The sequence below is a fragment of the Patagioenas fasciata genome, chromosome 10 (genome assembly GCF_037038585.1).
Source record: "Patagioenas fasciata isolate bPatFas1 chromosome 10, bPatFas1.hap1, whole genome shotgun sequence".
Classification (NCBI taxonomy): Eukaryota; Metazoa; Chordata; class Aves; order Columbiformes; family Columbidae; genus Patagioenas; species Patagioenas fasciata.
Window position 1 is genome coordinate 26,240,941 of NC_092529.1, and position 19,269 is coordinate 26,260,209.

Consider the following 19,269-nt stretch of genomic DNA (forward strand, 5'->3'; position numbering starts at 1 on the left):
TGCCATCTTTTTCCTTCTAAATTTTAATATGTTTAAAAAACAACTAAATAAAAATATCCAATAAAGCAAACAAAAAAACCAAACAAAAGAAACAGAAATCCACACAAAACCAAAGCAAAACCCAAACCAACCAAACAATAACAACAACCAAAACCAAAACAGCAACAACAACAACAAAACAAACCACAAACAAAACAACAATAATGTACACCTTTCCAGACAAACATCAGTCATCAGCTCTCTCACCATAATCAGACAGTGCCATTTTAGGGGCCCCAGTGTACCTGAGGTGCTGGCCTGGGACTGGCATCTATCACACAGGACCTGGGGAGACCAGAGCAACTTGCAATGCAGGTGGAGCCTGGGCAGGGGTTCCCAGGGCATCCACACTGGCACCAGGTGTTTGTGTCCCTGCAGCTGAAGACATTTGTGTCCTAAACCCATGCCCAGTTCTGGAAAACTCTTTCCTTTTCAAAGAAAAGAAACCCCCCAAAAGAAAACAGAAAAAGTAAAGAAATGTATGTCGACACCTTTTTTGGCTTTGTATCTTTGTCTTCAGTTCTTCTTATTCTAATTTTCATTGACATTAACTGACATCAGATGGGCCTGTAAGCACGAAGTCAAGATCATTTTGTCTCTTGCATAGGGCCCCATGCCCCCTAAACCTTCCCTGCCCAGGATTCCCCACACTTTGCCCAGAGCGAGTCACACTGAGGTGTTGGCTGGTTCACTGGCTGAGATGTTGGTTTAGATGGTCACCTACAGCACAGGTGGATCCTGCCCCATCATCGTCTGCTCTGCTCCAGTTAGAAACAGAGCCCAACATCACAATGGGACCATAGGAGAACTGAGGTTGAAGGGACCTCAGGAGTCTGCAGTCCAACCTGTCACCAACTGGGTCACACCGAGGTGTTCAAGCCTTGATTCAACCCGAGTTTCAGCAGGACTAATGCAGTGATCATCCCTTTGTACTGGGCACTGGTGAGGCTGCACCTTGAATCCTGGGGTCAGTTTTAGGCCCCTCATGACAAGGAAGACATTGAGGTGCTGGAGAGAGTTCAGGGGAGGGTGACAAGGCTGGTGAAGGGTCTGGAGCACCAGTCTTGTGAGGAGCAGTTGAGAGAGCTGGGGTTGTTCAGCCTTGAGAAAAGGAGGCTGAGGGGAGACCTTGTCACTGTCCACAACTGCCTGAAAGGAGGTTTGATCATGGTCGTGTTGGTCTCTTCCCCCAAGTAGCAAGTGATATGACAAGAGGAAATGGCCTCAAGTTGCACACGGGGAGGTTTAGATCGGATATTAGGAATAAATTCTTTGAGGAAAGGGTTTTGAAGCAGCAGAACAGACTGCCCAGTGAGTTTGTGGAGTCACCATCACTGAAGGTGTTTAAAAGACATACAGATGATGCACTTAGGGATATGTTTTAGTGCCAGATTTAGGTTATGGTTGGACTTGATGATCTTAAGGGTCCCTTCCAACCACAATTATTCTCTGATTCTGTGATAAGTCATTTATGATATTTTCGTTCTCAGAGGACCATGTAACCTCCCTGAGAGCCAGGACTTTTCTGAGGTGTTGGAGAGATGTCTCACGGTCACACCAGCCAGTTCCACCAGCTCCTGTCTGTCCCTTCCGAGACCAAACCTTTTCTCCATATCCCAACCTTCCAGGCAAATTTCTGGAACACAGCAAATCCTGTCCAGGTCCTCTGGGCCTCTTCAGAAGAGAGCAGCAGGCCAAAATGTTGATGGGCTCCCTGTGCATTTCAAAGCTTTCCTGATCATTTTTGTCAATGCTCCACTTGTACCCAACCTTTTTGGTCCTTGAACTGTACATGAGGGGATTGAGCAGGGATGTGGGGATGGTGTAGAAAAAAGACTTTGTCAAAGTGTCTCATGAGGGCTGTTCTGGGCATCCCACAGTCAAGGATAGGGTTCTGTAGAAAACAGTGGCATTGGTGAGAGGAGCTGGTGGAGAAGGCCTTGTGTCTGTCTACACTGGGGCAGAGAGCAGTGACGCATATAAGAGATGCCCATGTGAACAGGAAGGGGACCAGTGGCTCTAATATGCCCTCCAGCCAGTTCTTTACCCATTACAGATACACCATCCAGGCCATGAGCTGCACCTCCTCCAGGAGATGCTGTGGGATACGGTGTCAAAGGCTTTACTGCAGTCTAAGGACACAACACCCACAGTCTGTGTGGCGGATTCACTCCCCACGACAGACTTTCCCTCATCTGCTCAGCCGGTCACCTTGTCATAGAAGGAGATCAGGGTGGTCAAGCAGGACCTGCCTTTCACAAAGCCATGCTGATTGGGCCCAATTGCTCGTCTCGTATGTGTGACCTCACAGTCCTTTCCCAGCCATGTTCCTGCTGTTGGCCTGTCCCCTGCAGAGGCAGAAGTGACCTCACAGCCCCCTCCACAGCCATTGGCTTCCTACTGGAGTATGAGTTCCTGAGACACAAGTGACCACATGGCATCGTACGCAGCCATCACCCTCCTTGTGGTCCAGTGTGTGAGCAAATCAAACTGAGCTGCTTTCATCAAATGTATCCAATAGATTTCCTATCAAGGGTTTGAGTGGAGAAACATTCCTCAGAGGAGCTGCTGTATTTACACTGCTTCTGACTCTGTTTTTTTCTTCATCTTCCTTTGTCTCTTCTGACGTGAAAGAGCTCTCCAAGGAAAAGATTAATGGGATCCTACAATAACACAGGTAGGAAGAGACCCCTGAACACCATCTCTGTCCCACTGACCTTTATGGCACCCCAAGGAATAGCTGACAGCATCAGTGCTCCCTTGGGTTCATCTCACCACATGCACACAGTGGACATGCACACGATGTGTATGGTTACATCTCATCTGTGTAATGAAAACATGGACTTTTGACCTATTGTTTCATAGAATCACAGAATGTCCGGAGTTGGAAGGGACCCACAAAGATCATCGAGTCCAACTCTTGTCCCTGCACAGGACACCCCACAGGTCACACCATGTGTCTGAGGACGTTGTCCAGTCTCTTCTTGAACACTGTCAGGTTGGGGTCGTGACACCTTCCTGGGAGCCTGTTCACTGTCCAGCACCTCTGGGTGAAGAATCTTTTCCTCATGTCCAACCTAAGCCTCCTGTGGCACATCTTCTGCCATTCACTCGGGTTCTGTCACTTGCCACCAGAGAGAATAGATCAGTACCTACCCTTCCTTCTCCCCTTGTGAGGAAGCTGTAGCCACCATGAGGTCTCCTTTTAGTCTTTTCTTCAGCTCTGATGCTGAGAAACCCCTTGGTTTGCTTTCAAAAATTGAAAGGAGAAGCCATGACCTCCAGGCAATGGGAAGGGGGATCCTGTCCCTCACACACGGCTCAGGGCTTTTCCTGGGACCGTGGGATGTGGGTGTGCAAGGCTGAGGGAAGATCAGCACCCTCACTGGCTGCTCTTTGGAACACAAACCATGGGCTGATCCAGCTCCTTCTGGGTGACCTTTTGCACCACAGCACTGCCCTTCCACTGACATTTCTTCCTCCTGCTATCCAGTCTCCATCATTCAAGTTGCATTTTGTGACATTTTTTTTTTTTTTCTTCTACTAAGGAAAACTCAACCATCTCTAAAAATTGTTCTTCATGCAGGGAACCCAACCTGTTAGTCTTCTTGTGGTCTTTTACCTGACCGGAGAGAGGTCACCACACCATGATCTCCTAAATCCCATTATTGCTACTGGCTTTTCAGCTTCTCTGGCAGACACGACCATGTTCCTGCTGCTGTCCCGTCGTGTTCTCAGGTGGGATGGACATGACAACCTGTCTCCAAGGCCTTTTCCTGGGTAGGGCCTGTGGGCACTTAGGCAGAGGTTCTTTCCCAGCCATGTCCCTGCTGCCTGGCTGTCACCTCCAGAGACAGAACTGACCTCACTGTCCCCTTCACAGCCACACGCTTCTGACTGGATTATGAGTGTCTGAGACACAACTGAACTCATAACACCCCACACCCATCCATCCCTCTCCTTATGGCCCAGGATCTGACCTCATAAACATATGTTTGTTTATCAAATTCATGTAATTTATTTCCTGCTACTGTTTTGAGCGGAGAAATATTCTTCACAGGAAGTGCTGTATTTATGTTGAAAACTTTTAGATTTCCTCCTCTGCTTCTTTAAATTCTTTTTTTCTTCTACCGCTACCTACTCTTTCTTCGAAGACTTATCCAAGACAAAGACTCGTTGACTCACAGAATAACTCATCTCATTCTCCTGCTCAAGGAATGGTGAACCAGGTGAGGTTGGTCAAGGTGTCTGCCCAACTTTGTATCATCCACGAAGGAGCTGAAAGTGCACTGCGTCACATCATAGAGGGGGAGAATGAAGACATTTGTCAAAGTGCTGGTCATTGAGCGTTGTCACTAGTAAATGGCTGCACAGAGGACTTTGTACCACTGGTGACATGTGGGCTTGATTGCTCAGCCAACTTCCCACCCAGCGTCCACTTCAGCCCAGACAGCACCGATCTGCCTATAGGACATCACAGGAGACCATGTCTGAGGCCTTGCAAAATTCCATGTCCACAACATGCCTTTCTTTCCCCTGCCCATTTGGGTTCAGCAATCCCTTTCCTGTCCTTCAAGAGCCTGGCAATGGCTACAGGAGGACGTGTCCCATCCCTTTTCCAGGGATCAGCCCGTAATTCTCCCAATTCTCATTCCTGTCTTTTCAAAGAAGGGTTTGACATCTACCTTTGCCATGGACCCCAGGACCTCTCTGATTGTTGTGGCACTTACAGAGCACAATCCTGAATCGTGGGCACAGGTGATGTAACAGACAGGACCACTTGCAATGAGCCTGTCCAAGGCAGCTGAGATGAATCTCACTGGGACAGTCGTGCTTTTCTGGAGTCACACACAGAAATGTCAGGGTTGTGTCAGGTGTCCCCATCTGAGCTGGCCTTGTTGTCTGCTTATGCACCCATGATGTTCAGAGACAAAGACATTCATTTTGTCTAAAACGGAGAGACAGGAGTCACAGTGTGTCTCTGGCCTTCTTTTGCCACTCCCAGAGGAGGGGAAGCACCTCAGCCCTATAGTGGGTCACCCTGCTCTGCACTCATGTGAGGTGCTCCACGTCATGAGGAATGGACAGAAGCACTTCCCAGTGCTGCATTCAGTGAGTTTCTCATGGGATTTTACTACCAACATTAAGTGATCTCAAGACATTTTCTGTCCCACAGGCTTTCATGGAACCCCAAGGAAGAGTTGATGGCGTTTGCTCTCATTCAGGCTTATTTCACCTCACGTACACGACACGCCTGCTTAAAGCTCATCTGTACAGTGGAGTCATGGACTACTGACCTACTCTTTCAGTGCATTTCCATGGAGAGACAAAGAACATCTGCAAGCTGGGGGAGAGGCCAGTGCTGGAACTGGTGGTTGTGAGGGGCTGGTCCACGATGGGTGACCTGGGGCAGAACCTGTGGGGTGTCCAGTGCACACCTGACCCTGCTCTGCTGGTCCTGCAGGTCTCTGGCAGGAGGCCTGGCTGTGAGAGGACACTGCTGTGTGCCATCCCTGCACACACACACTGTTCAGATGTACACCAGTGTTTCAATATGTGGGCCACTTTCTTAAGCATGTCCTTGAGAGAAGTTTTGGAAGAAGACCTAGGCCTTCATGCACAGCCCTGAGGAGATAGCAACTATTCTGAAGGCCACTTCAGTCACAGAGTGTCCATTGCCTGTCCCTGTCTGCGCTCACAGCACTGACACAGCAGGACGATGACCAAGCTGCCAGAGCACTCAGACCTTGCACGAACACAAAGGATGAGAAACAAAGTGTGGAAGTGAAAATACAGAAGGTCTAGAAGACCAAGTGCTGGTGCTCCTTGGCAATGCTTCCGTTCTGGACTCTTTTCCCCTCTTCCCATGCACACAGGAATTGTCTCTGCAGCCCCAAAAAAGTCCTAGAAGAAGAATCTCAGAACAAAAATGTCAATGCAAGGCCACTCACACAGAGTAAGCACAGCTCCTTATTTACACAAGAAAAACAAACAAACAAAAAAAAGATTTAATTAGAAATGGAACGACCACATTTATCACAATTCAAAACCAATAACAACAAAAACAAACACAGAAGACAGACAAGGCCTCTAATGAGTTACACTATAACTGCTGTCCAGAAAGTCATGGGCAGTTTATAACTTGAGGAGAACATTGAGTCATCAGCTTCCAGACAGCAGCTTTGAGCTCCTGGTTCCTCATGCTGTAAATGAGGGGGTTCACTGCTGGAGGCACCACCGAGTACAGAACAGACAGCACCAGATACAAGGATGGGGATGAGATGGAGTTGAAATTCAGGTAGGCAAACATGGCAGTGCTGAGGAACAGGGAGACCACGGCCAGATGAGGGAGACAGGTGGAAAAGGCTTTGTGCCGTCCCTGCTCAGAGGGGATCCTCAGCACAGCCCTGAAGATCTGCACATAGGATACCACAATGAACACAAAACACCCAAATGCTACTAAAAGACTAACCACAATAAACCCGACTTCCTTGATATAGGTGTTGGAGCATGAGAGCTTGAGGATCTGGGGGATTTCACAGAAGAACTGGTCCAGGGCATTGCCCTTGCACAGTGGCAGTGAAAATGTATTGGCCGTGTGCAGCAGAGCATTGAGAAACCCAGTGGCCCAGGCAGCTGCTGCCATGTGGACACAAGCTCTGCTGCCTAGGAGGGTCCCGTAGTGCAGGGGTTTGCAGATGGCAACGTAGCGGTCGTAGGACATGATGGTGAGCATAGAATATTCTGCTGTACCACAGAAAAAGAAAAAAAAGAGCTGGGCAGCACATCCTGCATAGGAGATGGCGCTGGTGTCCCAGAGGGAGTTGGCCATGGACTTCGGAAGAGTGGCAGATATGGTGCCCAGGTCAAGGAGGGCGAGGTTGAGCAGGAAGAAGTACATGGGGGTGTGGAGGTGCTGGTCCCAGGCTATGGTGGTGATGATGAGGCCGTTGCCCAGGAGGGCAGCCAGGTAGATGCCCAGGAAGAGCCAGAAGTGCAAGAGCTGCAGCTCCCGTGTGTCTGTGAACGGCAGGAGGAGGAACTGGGTGATGGAGCTGCTGTTGGACATTTGCTGCCTGTAGGCTTGGGACACTGTCATAGAAGCAAAAGACAGTGAAAAGTTAGGAGAGACTTCTCTGAACAAAGCAAAGCCATTTCTCAGACACCCTCCCATTGTTCCACACCCCCTTGTCCTTTTGCAGACCTTCCTCCAGCTCCATGTCTGAGCTGGCTGGGGGTGCCGTGAGGAGCAGGGCCTGTGCCTGCTGGCTGCCGGGGAGTCAGCCCTGCTCTGCAGCAGGGGGCATGGGTACAGGGGGCAGAAGACTGACCTGGGGTTCAGCTTTGTTGGATGGAACCAAAGCATGTCTCATCCTTTCCTAATAAGCATTTTCTCACTTGCAGCATCTCTGCACTTCTCTGTGGGACTTTCAGATAACACACAGATGCTGTAGGACAGGTTTGCATCCTGCAGGTAACCTCACTGTTTGGAAGAAAACCTCAACGAGACAGACAAGGGTCCTAATAACGACATTTGACTGGGGGAGACTCAGCTCATTCCCCAGCCACCCAGACTGCATTGCCCACAGCCCCACAGGTAAGAACAAAGCTGGACACGTGTTCCCATGGACACACCTGCAGGAAAGGACCCACAAGATCAGGCTGTGACTCTGCAGCTGAAACTGCCATCCCCAGAGAGCCTGAGAGCAAGAACAAGATCCCAACAGCAGTGACCCAGAGCAGGGGAGCAAGAAGGACAATGCGGTGAGGGTGGGGGTGAGAGAGGCCAGGGCAGAGGCAGCCGGGCACTCAGACAGCGTCACCCTTCTCCAGCTGTGCAGCCACCTCCCAGACACCAACATTGCCGGGCAGCTGCTCTCAGCCCCTGTGCTCTGCAGAGGAACTGGAGCTCTGGCTGCACAGGAGCTGCTTCATGCCTTGGAGCCCCCGGCCCTGAGGGCAGAGGCTTTGCTGGGTGGGACAGGAGGCCAGGGGGCTGCTCACAGGAGGGATCTGCACTGCAGGGGATCACAGGGACTTTTCTCTGTTCTCCCTCCCATAACAATTCCGAGTTTAGTTTCCTCTCATTTCTGATCCTGTCCCTGCTGCCTGGAGATTCTCCCCCTGGGAGGTGTTTCCCTGTCCATGTCTCTTCCCTGTCAGTGCTCACAGACCCCATCCCACCCTCTGTGCCCTCCCCCTGGCCCTACAGATCCTGCCTGTTCACAGGGCACTGCCTGGGGGCATCTTCCTGTTTGCAGGTTGGAAAACAGGACAGGTCAGACTAGGCTGAGGGGTCCAGCCAGGTGATGCAGGTGCTGTGCACAGGCAGAGGGGTGGTGAAGGGATGTTATGAGCCTTCTGCCAGATGTGCTGATCACTCAGAGTTGCAGTTCAGGAGTCTCAGTGACTTGTTTAAGCAGGAGAGCTCATTTTCATTTTATCCTTTCCTGCACCCCCCACCCCTTGGGAGAGGAAACTGAAAAGGCAGGCTCAGGAAAGCTCCTTATCTGTCTGGTAATCCTTGCATTGATCTTCTTGAGGCATCCCCTTGGAAAAATGCTGGGGGTGATCTGGAGCTGTGAGCAGTGCTGACCCACACAGTACCCTCTCCACAGCAGAAGCACCTTTCCTGCCCTGATAGGGGTCACTCCTTCCACCCACAGCTTCTCTACACAGACCTGTGGGGATCTCCTTGGCAGGGACCCTGCTCTGCAGGGCAACCCTGGGTGCAGAAACAGCTTCACACACCTGGAGTCATCCTCAGCAGGAGGCAGCTGCCTCTGATGGTTCATGAAGGAATTCCCTGCTCTGCTGCATGTCCTCCTTAGCTATACAAGAAAGTTTCTGATAGTTTTCCTTACCTGTCTAGTTTGTTGTACCAGCGTCAGCAAATCCCACCACCTACTCTGTGTGAAGATTTTTCTCCTTGTGAACTCACAGAAAACCTCCCAGCCCACACTGCATTTCCCCTCTCTTTCTGGCTCATCTCCCGTTGCAGGCAGAGCCCTCAGCCCTGCTGCGCTGTGCAGAGGAGCTGCTCCTGGGCAGAGCTGTCTCTCTGCAGCGCTGCTGCTTGCCAGGAGCTCCCTCTGTCCCAGGAGCCCAGCCCAGCTCAGCAGCACAGGAGCAGCCCAAGGTGCTTTAATGACCCCTCTGGTGGCTTTGGTGCAGAGTCCATGAACCTCAAACCCTGAGGACAAGTTGAAGAATTCAAACTCAGATCTAAATTTCAAAGTTTCTTGTAATATTAATGAATCCCACTGAGGGACACAACTGAGAAACCATCCCCAGGGCAGCTGGGACAGAAAACTTGAAGCAGAACAAAGGGTAAGCAAGTGAAAGGTGGCTCTGATGCTGAGTAAACCTGAATTTGCTTCATTAACCAAAGGGCCAACCCCTGATCCCCAGCCCTGGGAAGGCAGATCCTGTGCCTCCAACGTTGCCCATGGCCCTTCCTGGACAGTGTGATGTGGGGCTGTGCAAGGCCAAGGGCAGGACTATGGTCCCACAGCTCCCAGGTTCCTGGCTGGGGACAAGGAGGCCATGAGGCCCCTGTGCTGAAAGGACAAGGTGTCTCCTCACAGGCATAAGAGGTGGAGACAACAGCCAAGGGGAGAAGGAGCTGATGTCTGTTGGGGGCTTTCAGCCTCTTTATGTCCCTTGATCATCTCCACCACAGCCTTTCCTGTGCTGTGGCATCCCCTGCACCTCTTTCCCTGCAGGCTGCAGACATCCCCCCTGCTGCCCCACCTTGCTCTTGTCTGAGCATCTTCCTTCCTTTGCTGAGATCTCTGCATCCTCCCCAGCTCCTCCTTGAAGCACAAAGCCTTGGGCTGATGCAGACTCCCTCTGCTGACCTGCTCCACCACAGCACTGCCCTTCCAGTCACATTCCTTGCTGCTCATATCCAGCCTGGACCTCCCCAGCTGCACTTTGGGCCATTATTTCTTTTTCACGCTCTTTCCCGCTATGAAGAAAACCTCCACCACCTCTGAAACCACCCTTCAAGCACTCTCAGGCTACTCCTGCACTGCTGCAGCCTCCCCAGCGCTGCTGGGCCAAAGCAGCCCAGGTCCCTCAGCATCCCACCCCATGTGCACAAGGTGCTGAACCTGCCTTGGCAGAGCCCTGCACTCTCCACTTCCTCCCTGCTTCTCCAAACTGGGAAACCGCACACTGGCACACCCCCGTGTGTGTGGGGTCACACCAGTGCTGAACCGAATGGGATGAGAACTCCAGGTGTCTGGGTGCCCACGCTCCTCCTCATGCAGCCCCGTGTGCAGCTGCCTTGTTCATGGTGAGCGTGCAGCACGGGCTGGTGTGGGGACCTTGGAGTGCCCAGGCCCTTCTCCTCAGGGTCACTGATCAGTGTGTCAGGTCCTGCTCTGTCCTTATGGATGGGGTTATTGTCCCACTCTGATACAGCACTGGTCACTTCATCTTGTCAATATTCAGAGTTATCTGATGGGTAAATAACAGATGCATGGAGCTCTGCCTGGGGACAGACAATGTCAGCTGAACATTGAGGAGGGCAATGTTTTGATCACTGGACATCAGGTACAGACTCACTGGTCAGGAAGAGGAATTAGATGAGACCTCCTTCAGACAAATGAAAGAAGCCTCATTTTTCCAGGGCTGTGTCCTCATGGCAGACCTGAGATATCCCAATATCTGCAAGGTACCAGCCATCCAGGAGGGGTTGGAGCCCATTGACAACATCTTCCTGACACGGGTGACTGAGAAGTCAGTGAGGTGAGGTGCCCTGTGGGACTTCACACTTACAAACCAGAAAGAGTTGGTCAGGATGGAATAGTCAGGGATGGGAAAGTGGAGCTGAGGCTCCTGGGAGATGATCACAAGGCAAAGAGCAGGATTTCAGGAGAGCAAGCTTTGGCCTGCTGAGGGACCTGCTTGGCTCCTATGGGATATGACCTTGGTGTCTGCAGTGCTTTTCTCTCACATCTCCTCCCTCCTCTCTCCCACCTGCTGTTGTGCAGCGTTTTTTACCCTTTCTCAAATACAATATCCCAGAGGTGCTGCCAGCATCACTGAGTGGCTCAGATTTGGCAAGGAGTGGGTCCATTTTGGAGCAGCTGAAATCAGCTCTGTCTGACGTTGGTCAAACTCCGGTTGTCTTCTCAGAGAGGTGACAACTGTAGCACAACCACACCCACCCCTCGTTCCAAGACTTTGCCATAAACCCAGCACAGGGTGACAGTGCGTTGGATGTTACAAAATAATTGATCGTGAAGAAGAAATTGTAAAGATCTTTCAGCAACGCATGAAAGTCTCCAGTCAATGAGCAGGTTCCTGTGGGGCACTGTAATTGCCGTGACAGTCACTGGCCAGGCAAAGCTGTAGGTGCCAACAGTCCAAAGGATCTTGGGCCAAATGCTTAAGAGAGCTGCCTGATGGGCCATCAAGGGTGATGCTCACCTGGATCTGGCAACAACGAAGAAGGAAGAGATGGTGAGGGATGTGAACATGAGTGTCCACCTTGGCTGTTGTGACCAGGACACAGTGGGGTCCCAGGCAGCAGAGGGGAGGGAGGAAGGCCAGCAGCAGAGCACAGGCTGGTGGGCTCCAGAGGAGAAGACTTTGACATACTAGGGGATGGCAGGTAGAGGTGGTGATGTGGTAAAGTCATGGAGGGTGAAGGAGCTCAGGAAATCTGATCAGCCTTATAGGACAGGCTGCTCCAAGCACAAGAATGATCCCTCCGAGTACCCATAAAAAGAAGCATTTATCTTGTGAGGCTGCTCCTCTGAACTGATCGAGCTGCAGAGCACAAAGGCAGCACACAGGAGATGGAAGCAGGGGAAGCTGCAAAGGAGGAATTTAGAAACCTTGGCCATGGATGCAGAGATGATTCCAAAGTTGCCCTGGACTTGATACCTAAAGGGGAGGCTGAGGGGAGCAAGATGAGCTGATACAGCTTCCTTACAAAAAAAAAAAGGAATAGACAGGGAGAACATGGGCTTGCTGCTGAACTTTATAGGGGCAGAATCAGACAGGACTGAGGTTCTTCATGGCTTCTTTGCCTCCATCTTCACCACCAAGGTCTCCTGGGACTTTGTTCCTGAAGACAGGAGTCTGGAGAACACCCAGCAGTGGATGGGGCTCAAGTCAGGGGTGACCTGAGCAAACTCAGACACCATTACAGAACAGGAGATGGGTCACTTGAACAGCTCCCCGAACACAAGTATCACTGTGCTGTGGCATCTGAGATTCCCAGGAACACCCACCTCTTGGTACAGAGGAGTGTGACTCCTCTTGAGGTGTCCTGGCCTGTCTCCTCGGTCAAGTGATCCTTTAGGCACCCACTTCTCTGACACATTCAGTCGTTCTCAGGAGATTCTCTAGATCAATATTCATTGGAGATTGTTGATACCAGCTGTTGTGGAAATAAGGGTTTTGGGAGGGTGACGGAAATATTAGAGATTTGGTTTTATTACTCTTTATTATGGAAATGCTCACTGTTTGGCTACAATTCTGAAATCTCTGAAATCATCCACACCAGACTTGAAGCCTTTAGGAAAGTGCTGCAGGGAGCATTGTCTTGAAAGGGCGTTTTGGATGTTACTGAGCCCTCTGCTGCCACGATCCTGAACTGCAGGTACTGAAAGAATGAACAAACCTGTAATGACCTGATGGACAGAAAAAAACCCCAAGTTTCTGAGGGTGTTTGGGACCCCACGAAGGACCATTGCTGACACAAGCAGTCCCTGTCCCTGGAGGCTGCTCAAGGAAAAACCTGGAGACAATGGTCAGCGGTGGTAAAGGCGATGTGGAGGTGGGTCTGGTGCCACGTCAGCCCTTGACGTTTGTTCATCATCAGAATGGCCAAGCCCTGACCCCAGGACCTGACAAAGGAGACCCTTTCAGTCAACGGTTTCTCAGGCTCTGCCTGTGGTCACTGTGAGTGTTTTGTGTTTTGGGGGTGGGTTTGGTGCCAAGTGATGTTGCTTTAACCACAAGGCTCTGGTTTTCTGAGGACTTGGCAACCTGTGAGGTCCCCCAAACCCATTCAACTTCTTTCATACACCTCGCAATGGTCACCAATCACCTGAGCTGTCCCAGTCCCAAACTTGCTTGAATCCTCTATCTGGATCCATACCCATCACTCCAGGAGGTCCATGCATCCACCAGGTTCATGGAAGAGTCCTGAGTTCCATCCAAGTGTGGGCAGTGTAAGAGAGGAGCAGAGCAGGATCAGCTCATGGGCCATGACTGAGTACAAACACCCCAGCAGCAGCCATTCCCCATCTCCCAGGCACAGCCAAGCCCACAGCATGCAAATGGCACTGCCATATATCCTTAGTCAAAAAAAGCCTGCCTTCTTTCCAAAATCAACAACAATCTTTCTACTATTCCTCTTTGACCCCCAGATATCAGCCGCATTCCACTTGTGGCTCAGACATGGTTGTAAGGATTTGCTGAAGTCATCAACCGTCACCCTTTTCTACCCCACACCTCCTGACCCTCTCCCACACCACACATGGCCGGTCACTGCTGCTCAGGGCCTCGCGCTCTACATAAGAGACCTTGAGCTTCTTGGCTCTTCCTGGTGCTTGTTATAGTCTTCCTCACTCCCTCCAGATCTCATGGTGAGATTTCTTGTTCATGACAGGGCCTTTGTAACCAACTCTTATGAAATGGTTGTCCTTCTGTGATCATCTGTGCAGAAGAAGTGATCACAGAAAAGCACCAAATATGTCAAATCTGATACCGAGTGAAGTGCAATAAAACCTTGTTGAGCCAACCCCGTAGCTGTGTCTTTCCAGCAAGGAGTTTCTCCTGAGAAAGGGATCCAACCCCTGCCACTCTCTGCAGAGGCACATGAGCAGTGTCCATGCACCTGGGGACACAAAGAGTGACTTTTGCAAGATCACCCTCTATCTGGACCATTTAGATCTGTACCTGTGGATGGGGTATCAAGCCTTACAGTACAGCAGAGACTGGAGTTCTGAGCTCCCTTCAACTCCCCCTGTGACAGTCTGTAAAATTAATTAACCCAGTGAAAAAGTTGGTTTTGATTCTCTTCACAGCCTGAAGCACCACATGGCTCAGGAGACAATCCAGGATACCCAACCAGCACTCACATGCCCTGAACTTAAAGTTCAGGTGTTCCCTGGAATCTCAGCAGACACGTCACGCTGATATCTGGGTTCAAGGAGCTGGTCAAGAGCCTCGTCTGCATTTCTGTAACGGTGGCTTTGCTGCCTGGCTGATGCGCAGACTCTGTACATGGATGCTGACACCTCTTGAGCAACCTGCTCTGAAAGGATGAACAAGGTGGTGTGTTCCTTCTGGAGGGATATATGGACAGCAAACAAGAAGCAGCTGGGTTGGGGCAAATGAAAAAGGATGATAGAAAAGTTGTGATCAGGGCTGTTTACCGTTATTTGTAAAGGAGCCCTGCTCCCCATGTGAATTATTTCTGTGATCAGAGAGAACTTGAGAGCTTTCTCCAAATCAGAAACATGAAGGGGAAGGAAGGAAGGACAGTGTCATTCAGTCTCTAAGGCACCTCAGGATGTGTCTTGACCAACCTCCTCCTAAAAGCAGAGTCAGACCAGATTAGTGAGGTGTCTATACAAACACATCGTGGTAACTTTCTGAGGTAGAGTGGATGCACACTGCTGGGAAACAGCTTCCAGTGCTCGACTGTCCTCAGGAATGGAAAGTTTTTCCCTTTACGTACTGTCCTTCTAAGCCACCATCCAGATTGCCTTTTACCCATCTACTTGCACACTGACACAGACCATAATATCCTAACTTGGGCACAAGCACATTGTGGGGGATGACGCTGAATGCCTTTCTGACTTCCAGGTAACAGACCATCAATGTTCTCCCCACATCCACAACCCTGTCCTTTCCTCACAGAAAACAAAGAGGATGGACAGGCACAACCTGCCCTGGGTAAACCCCGTCACCTTCTCTTCCAGACACCCAGAAATGGGGTCCCAGTGGACATGTTCTGGGGCACAGCCCTTAGTTCCCCTGCTCACCCATTGGCCATTTTGAAAAGTGCACACACTGTGTGAGAGCTGCCAGTGGTCAGGGAGTCCCCCCAGTCTCCATGAGCTTTCCAAGATGGTGGAGAGTGGCCTCCCTGTGACATCGTCCTGCTGTCTCAGCTCCTGGGATGCTGCCCCTCCTGTCCCATAGACTGGAAAGGATTATGTTAGTTCTGGTGACCCTGACTTGATCCCCATCCTCTGCTGGTTGTTCTACAGATTCCTGTCTCAAGTCACAGAGGCCTGGGACACATTGCTGGTGAAGACGGAAGACAAGAGGACATAGGGATTCTCACCTCTTTCCCTTATTAAATTCATCAATGGCCACACACTGTCTTTGTTTCTCCTTCAACTGTCCCTGCAGTAGTGACAGCTCATTATGGGCTCTTGAATTGCTTTACAGGTCTGGACTGAGTTCTGATCTGGGGTGTTCTGTGCTTGGAGGCTGCTGTCCTTGCAGAGCAGATGAACTCACTTCTGCCACCCTGCCTGGCAGTTCATTCCATCCGTGTCACAGCTCTGTCTGCAGCACTGACAGCTCCAGCTCCCCCAGTCAGGTCCCTGGCTGAGGCCATTGCCTCACATCTGGGCTGGACCACCCCAGCTGTGGCACCAGTCCAGCTCTGACCTGCCACAAGAAACCTGGTACCAAGTGTCCAAGAGCCCATGTGTGCAAAGGCTTTGCCTCAGAGCACAGACATGACATGGCCAAAGATTGATGAATGTCCCTTTGCACCTAAGAGTACAAAAGCAGAAAAAAATGCCTAAGTTCATTCAACTGAAGATATTTCTCCCTCAGTTTGCAGAAATTAGATCATTTGCTGTAACATTCCTGGTGTCCTGCCTAATGATGGGACAAGAAAATATGATTCTCATACTGATTTATTTTTTAATACAGGGGACAGAATGCTGGCAAGAAGTGTCTGTTTAGAGGAGAGAGAATCAACATCACTGATTACTTGAGGCTGTTTGAAAGGATGTGCCCTTGGAGCCCCAGGGACATGTGGAGGGAGCCCAGAGGGGACAGAGAAAGGGACATGATGGGCTGCTCCTGTGCTGCTGAGCTGGTCTGGGCTCCTGGGACACAGGGAGGTCCTGGCAAGCGGCAGCGCTGCAGAGAGACAGCTCTGCCCAGGAGCAGCTCCTCTGCACAGCGCAGCAGGGCTGAGGGCTCTGCCTGCAGCACTGAGGGCACAGGAGCCAGGCACAGAGAGGGGAAAGGCATTGTAGGTGGTTCGTTGCTGAGGGCTCACTGAGAGACAAAACTTCACAGTTCTAACATGGTAAGTCTCTGGCTGTAGGACAATGCAGCTGCATTTCCTGGAGAGAGACCCTAAAGATGATACATCCCACAATTTACAGGATCTGTCAGGTGTCTCTCACAGTATCTCTGTTGTAGAGAAGAACACACTCCAGAGCAGGGCTTCCCTGCGGCACCATCAAGGGGAAAGTGCATCATGGCACCTTCTGCTGAGAGTGACTGCAGGGGGAGCTCCCAGGGGGCCCAGGGCTGTCCTGCAGAGCAGGGTCCCTATAGCCCAGGGCTGTGCCAGGGCAGGGACTCTGCCGCCTGCCAGGGTCAGCGCTCAGCCTGCCCAGGGAGGTCCCAACAATACTGAGGGGAGAAGATGTAACATGAAGGAGCAAACGCTATAGGGCAGGAAATGTGTTTCTGCTGTGGAGAGGGTGCTGTGTGGGTCAGGGCTGCTCACAGCTCCAGATCACCCCAAGATTTTTCCAAGGGGATGCCTCAAGGACAAGATCAGTGCAAGGATTACCAGACAGAACAGGAGCTTTCCTGAGCCTCTCTTTTCAGTTTCCTATCCCAAGGGGTGGGGGTGCAGGAAAGGATAAAATGAAAATGAGCTCTCCTGCTTAAACAGGTCACTGAGACTCCTGCACTGCAACTCTGAGTGATCAGCACATCTGCCAGAAGGCTCATAACATCCCTTCACCACCCCTCTGCCTGTGCACAGCACCTGCATCACCTTTGCTGGACCCCTCAGCCTAGTCTGACCTGTCCTGTTTTCCAGAATGCAAACAGGAAGATGCCCCCAGGCAGTGCCCTGTGAACAGGCAGGATCTGTAGGGCCAGGGGGAGGGCACAGAGGGTGGAAAGGGGTCTGTGAGCACTGACAGGGAAGAGACATGGACAGGGAAACACCTCCCAGGGGGAGAATCTCCAGGCAGCAGGGAAATGGTCAGAAATGGGAGGAAACTAAACCCGGAATTGTTATGAAAGGGAGAACATAGAAAAGTCCCCGTGATCCCCTGCAGTGCAGATCCCTCCTGTGAGCAGCCCCCTGGCCTCCTGTCCCACCCAGCAAAGCCTCTGCCCTCAGGGCCGGGGGCTCCAAGGCATGAAGCAGCTCCTGTGCAGCCAGAGCTCCAGTTCCTCTGCAGAGCACAGGGGCTGAGAGCAGCTGCCCGGCAATGTTGGTGTCTGGGAGGTGGCTGCACAGCTGGAGAAGGGTGACGCTGTCTGAGTGCCCGGCTGCCTCTGCCCTGGCCTCTCTCACCCCCACCCTCACCGCATTGTCCTTCTTGCTCCCCTGCTCTGGGTCACTGCTGTTGGGATCTTGTTCTTGCTCTCAGGCTCTCTGGGGATGGCAGTTTCAGCTGCAGAGTCACAGCCTGACCTTGTGGGTCCTTTCCTGCAGGTGTGTCCATCGGAACAGGTGTCCCAGCTTTGCTCTGCCCTGTGGGGCTGTGGGCAATGCAGTCTGGGTGGCTGGGGAATGAGCTGAGTCTCCCTGAATCAAACGCTATCATTAGGACTCTTGATTGTCTCCTTAAGGTTTTGTTCCAAGCTGTGAGCTTCCCTCCAGGATGCAAACCTGTCCTACAGCATCTGTGTGTTATCTGAATCCCCATGTAGAAGCACAGAAATGAAGCAACAGACAAAATGTTGTTTGGTTTGTGAAAAAAAGTCGTGTGTGTCCTGGGCTGAATGTGGGGTGCTGAGACCTTAGGAAATGGTGAGACATGGCATGGTCTGAGGTGGATCCCTCTACTCTAAGCAGTGCCTGGTGGCTTTTCAGGGTAACATGGGAGTGTGATCAGGTTCCATCTCAGAAAGGTGCCAGCCCAGGGCAGCTGGAGCAGGACAGAGGGACAGACCAGCTGCCCTCACTCTGCACTGACCCACAGGCATCCTCTGGTCTCACAGGTCTCGCTCTGTTCTCCCTGAGTGCAGCAGAAATGCCGAGGGTTTCTGACACCCAAGAACACTCCCCAGGGTGGGAGGGGAGAAGGAGCTGTAGAAACACCAAAGCTCTCCAACTCAGTTTCTCAGGCCTGGGGGTACAGATGCTGACAGTCCCTTCTGCACCAGGAGCAGTTCCAGCTGACATAGATGAACCCCAGGACTGGCCCCTGCCCACCCAATCACACAGGGTCAGGCTGAGTCCTCAAGAGCCCCTGGGCAGAGACCCTGTTCTTCATTGCACACTCATCAAGCACTGACGAGGGCTCCAGCCAGGACGTTCTCCTGGAAAAAGAAAAATGCCTCTTTGTGGGGGACGTCTGTGGGGAATGGCTTTGGTTTCCTCCAGAGAAGTCTCATCTAAACCATCAGTGTCCTTTCCTCCTTGCACAGGTCCTCATGCCCACAGGCAGCAAATGTCCAACAGCAGCTCCATCACCCAGTTCCTCCTCCTGGTGTTCACAGACACATGGGAGCTGCAGCTCTTGCACTTCTGGCTCTTCCTGGCCATCTACCTGGCTGCCCTCCTGGGCAACGGCCTCATCATCACCACCATAGCCTGGGACCAGCACCTCCACACCCCCATGTACTTCTTCCTGCTCAGCCTCGGCCTTCTCGATCTGGGCTCCATCTCCACCATTGTGCCCAAGTCCTTGGCCAGTTCTCTTTGGGAGACCAGGGCCATCTCATTTTTGGGATGTGCTGCACAAATCTTTATGTTTCTCTTCTTTTTGACATCAGAATATACACTTCTCACAGTCATGTCCTACGACCGCTACGTTGCCATCTGCAAACCCCTGCACTACGGGACCCTCCTGGGCAGCAGAGCTTGTGTCCACATGGCAGCAGCTGCCTGGGCCACTGGGTTTCTCGCTGCTCTGCTGCACACGACCAATACATTTTCACTGCCCCTGTGCAAGGGCAATGCCCTGGGCCAGTTCTTCTGTGAAATCCCCCAGATCCTCAAGCTCTCCTGCTCACACTCCTACCTCAGGGAAACTG

General features: G+C 51.5%; 1 protein-coding gene across 1 annotated transcript; it reads right to left on the reverse strand.

Moving 5' to 3' along the window:
• Nucleotides 1–6,163: 6,163 nt before the first annotated feature.
• Nucleotides 6,164–7,108, reverse strand: LOC136115600 (olfactory receptor 14J1-like). Its single transcript, XM_065861809.1, has one exon. It carries the CDS (start codon nt 7,106–7,108, stop codon nt 6,164–6,166), a length of 945 nt encoding a protein of 314 aa, XP_065717881.1.
• Between the last annotated feature and the right edge of the window lie 12,161 nt (nt 7,109–19,269).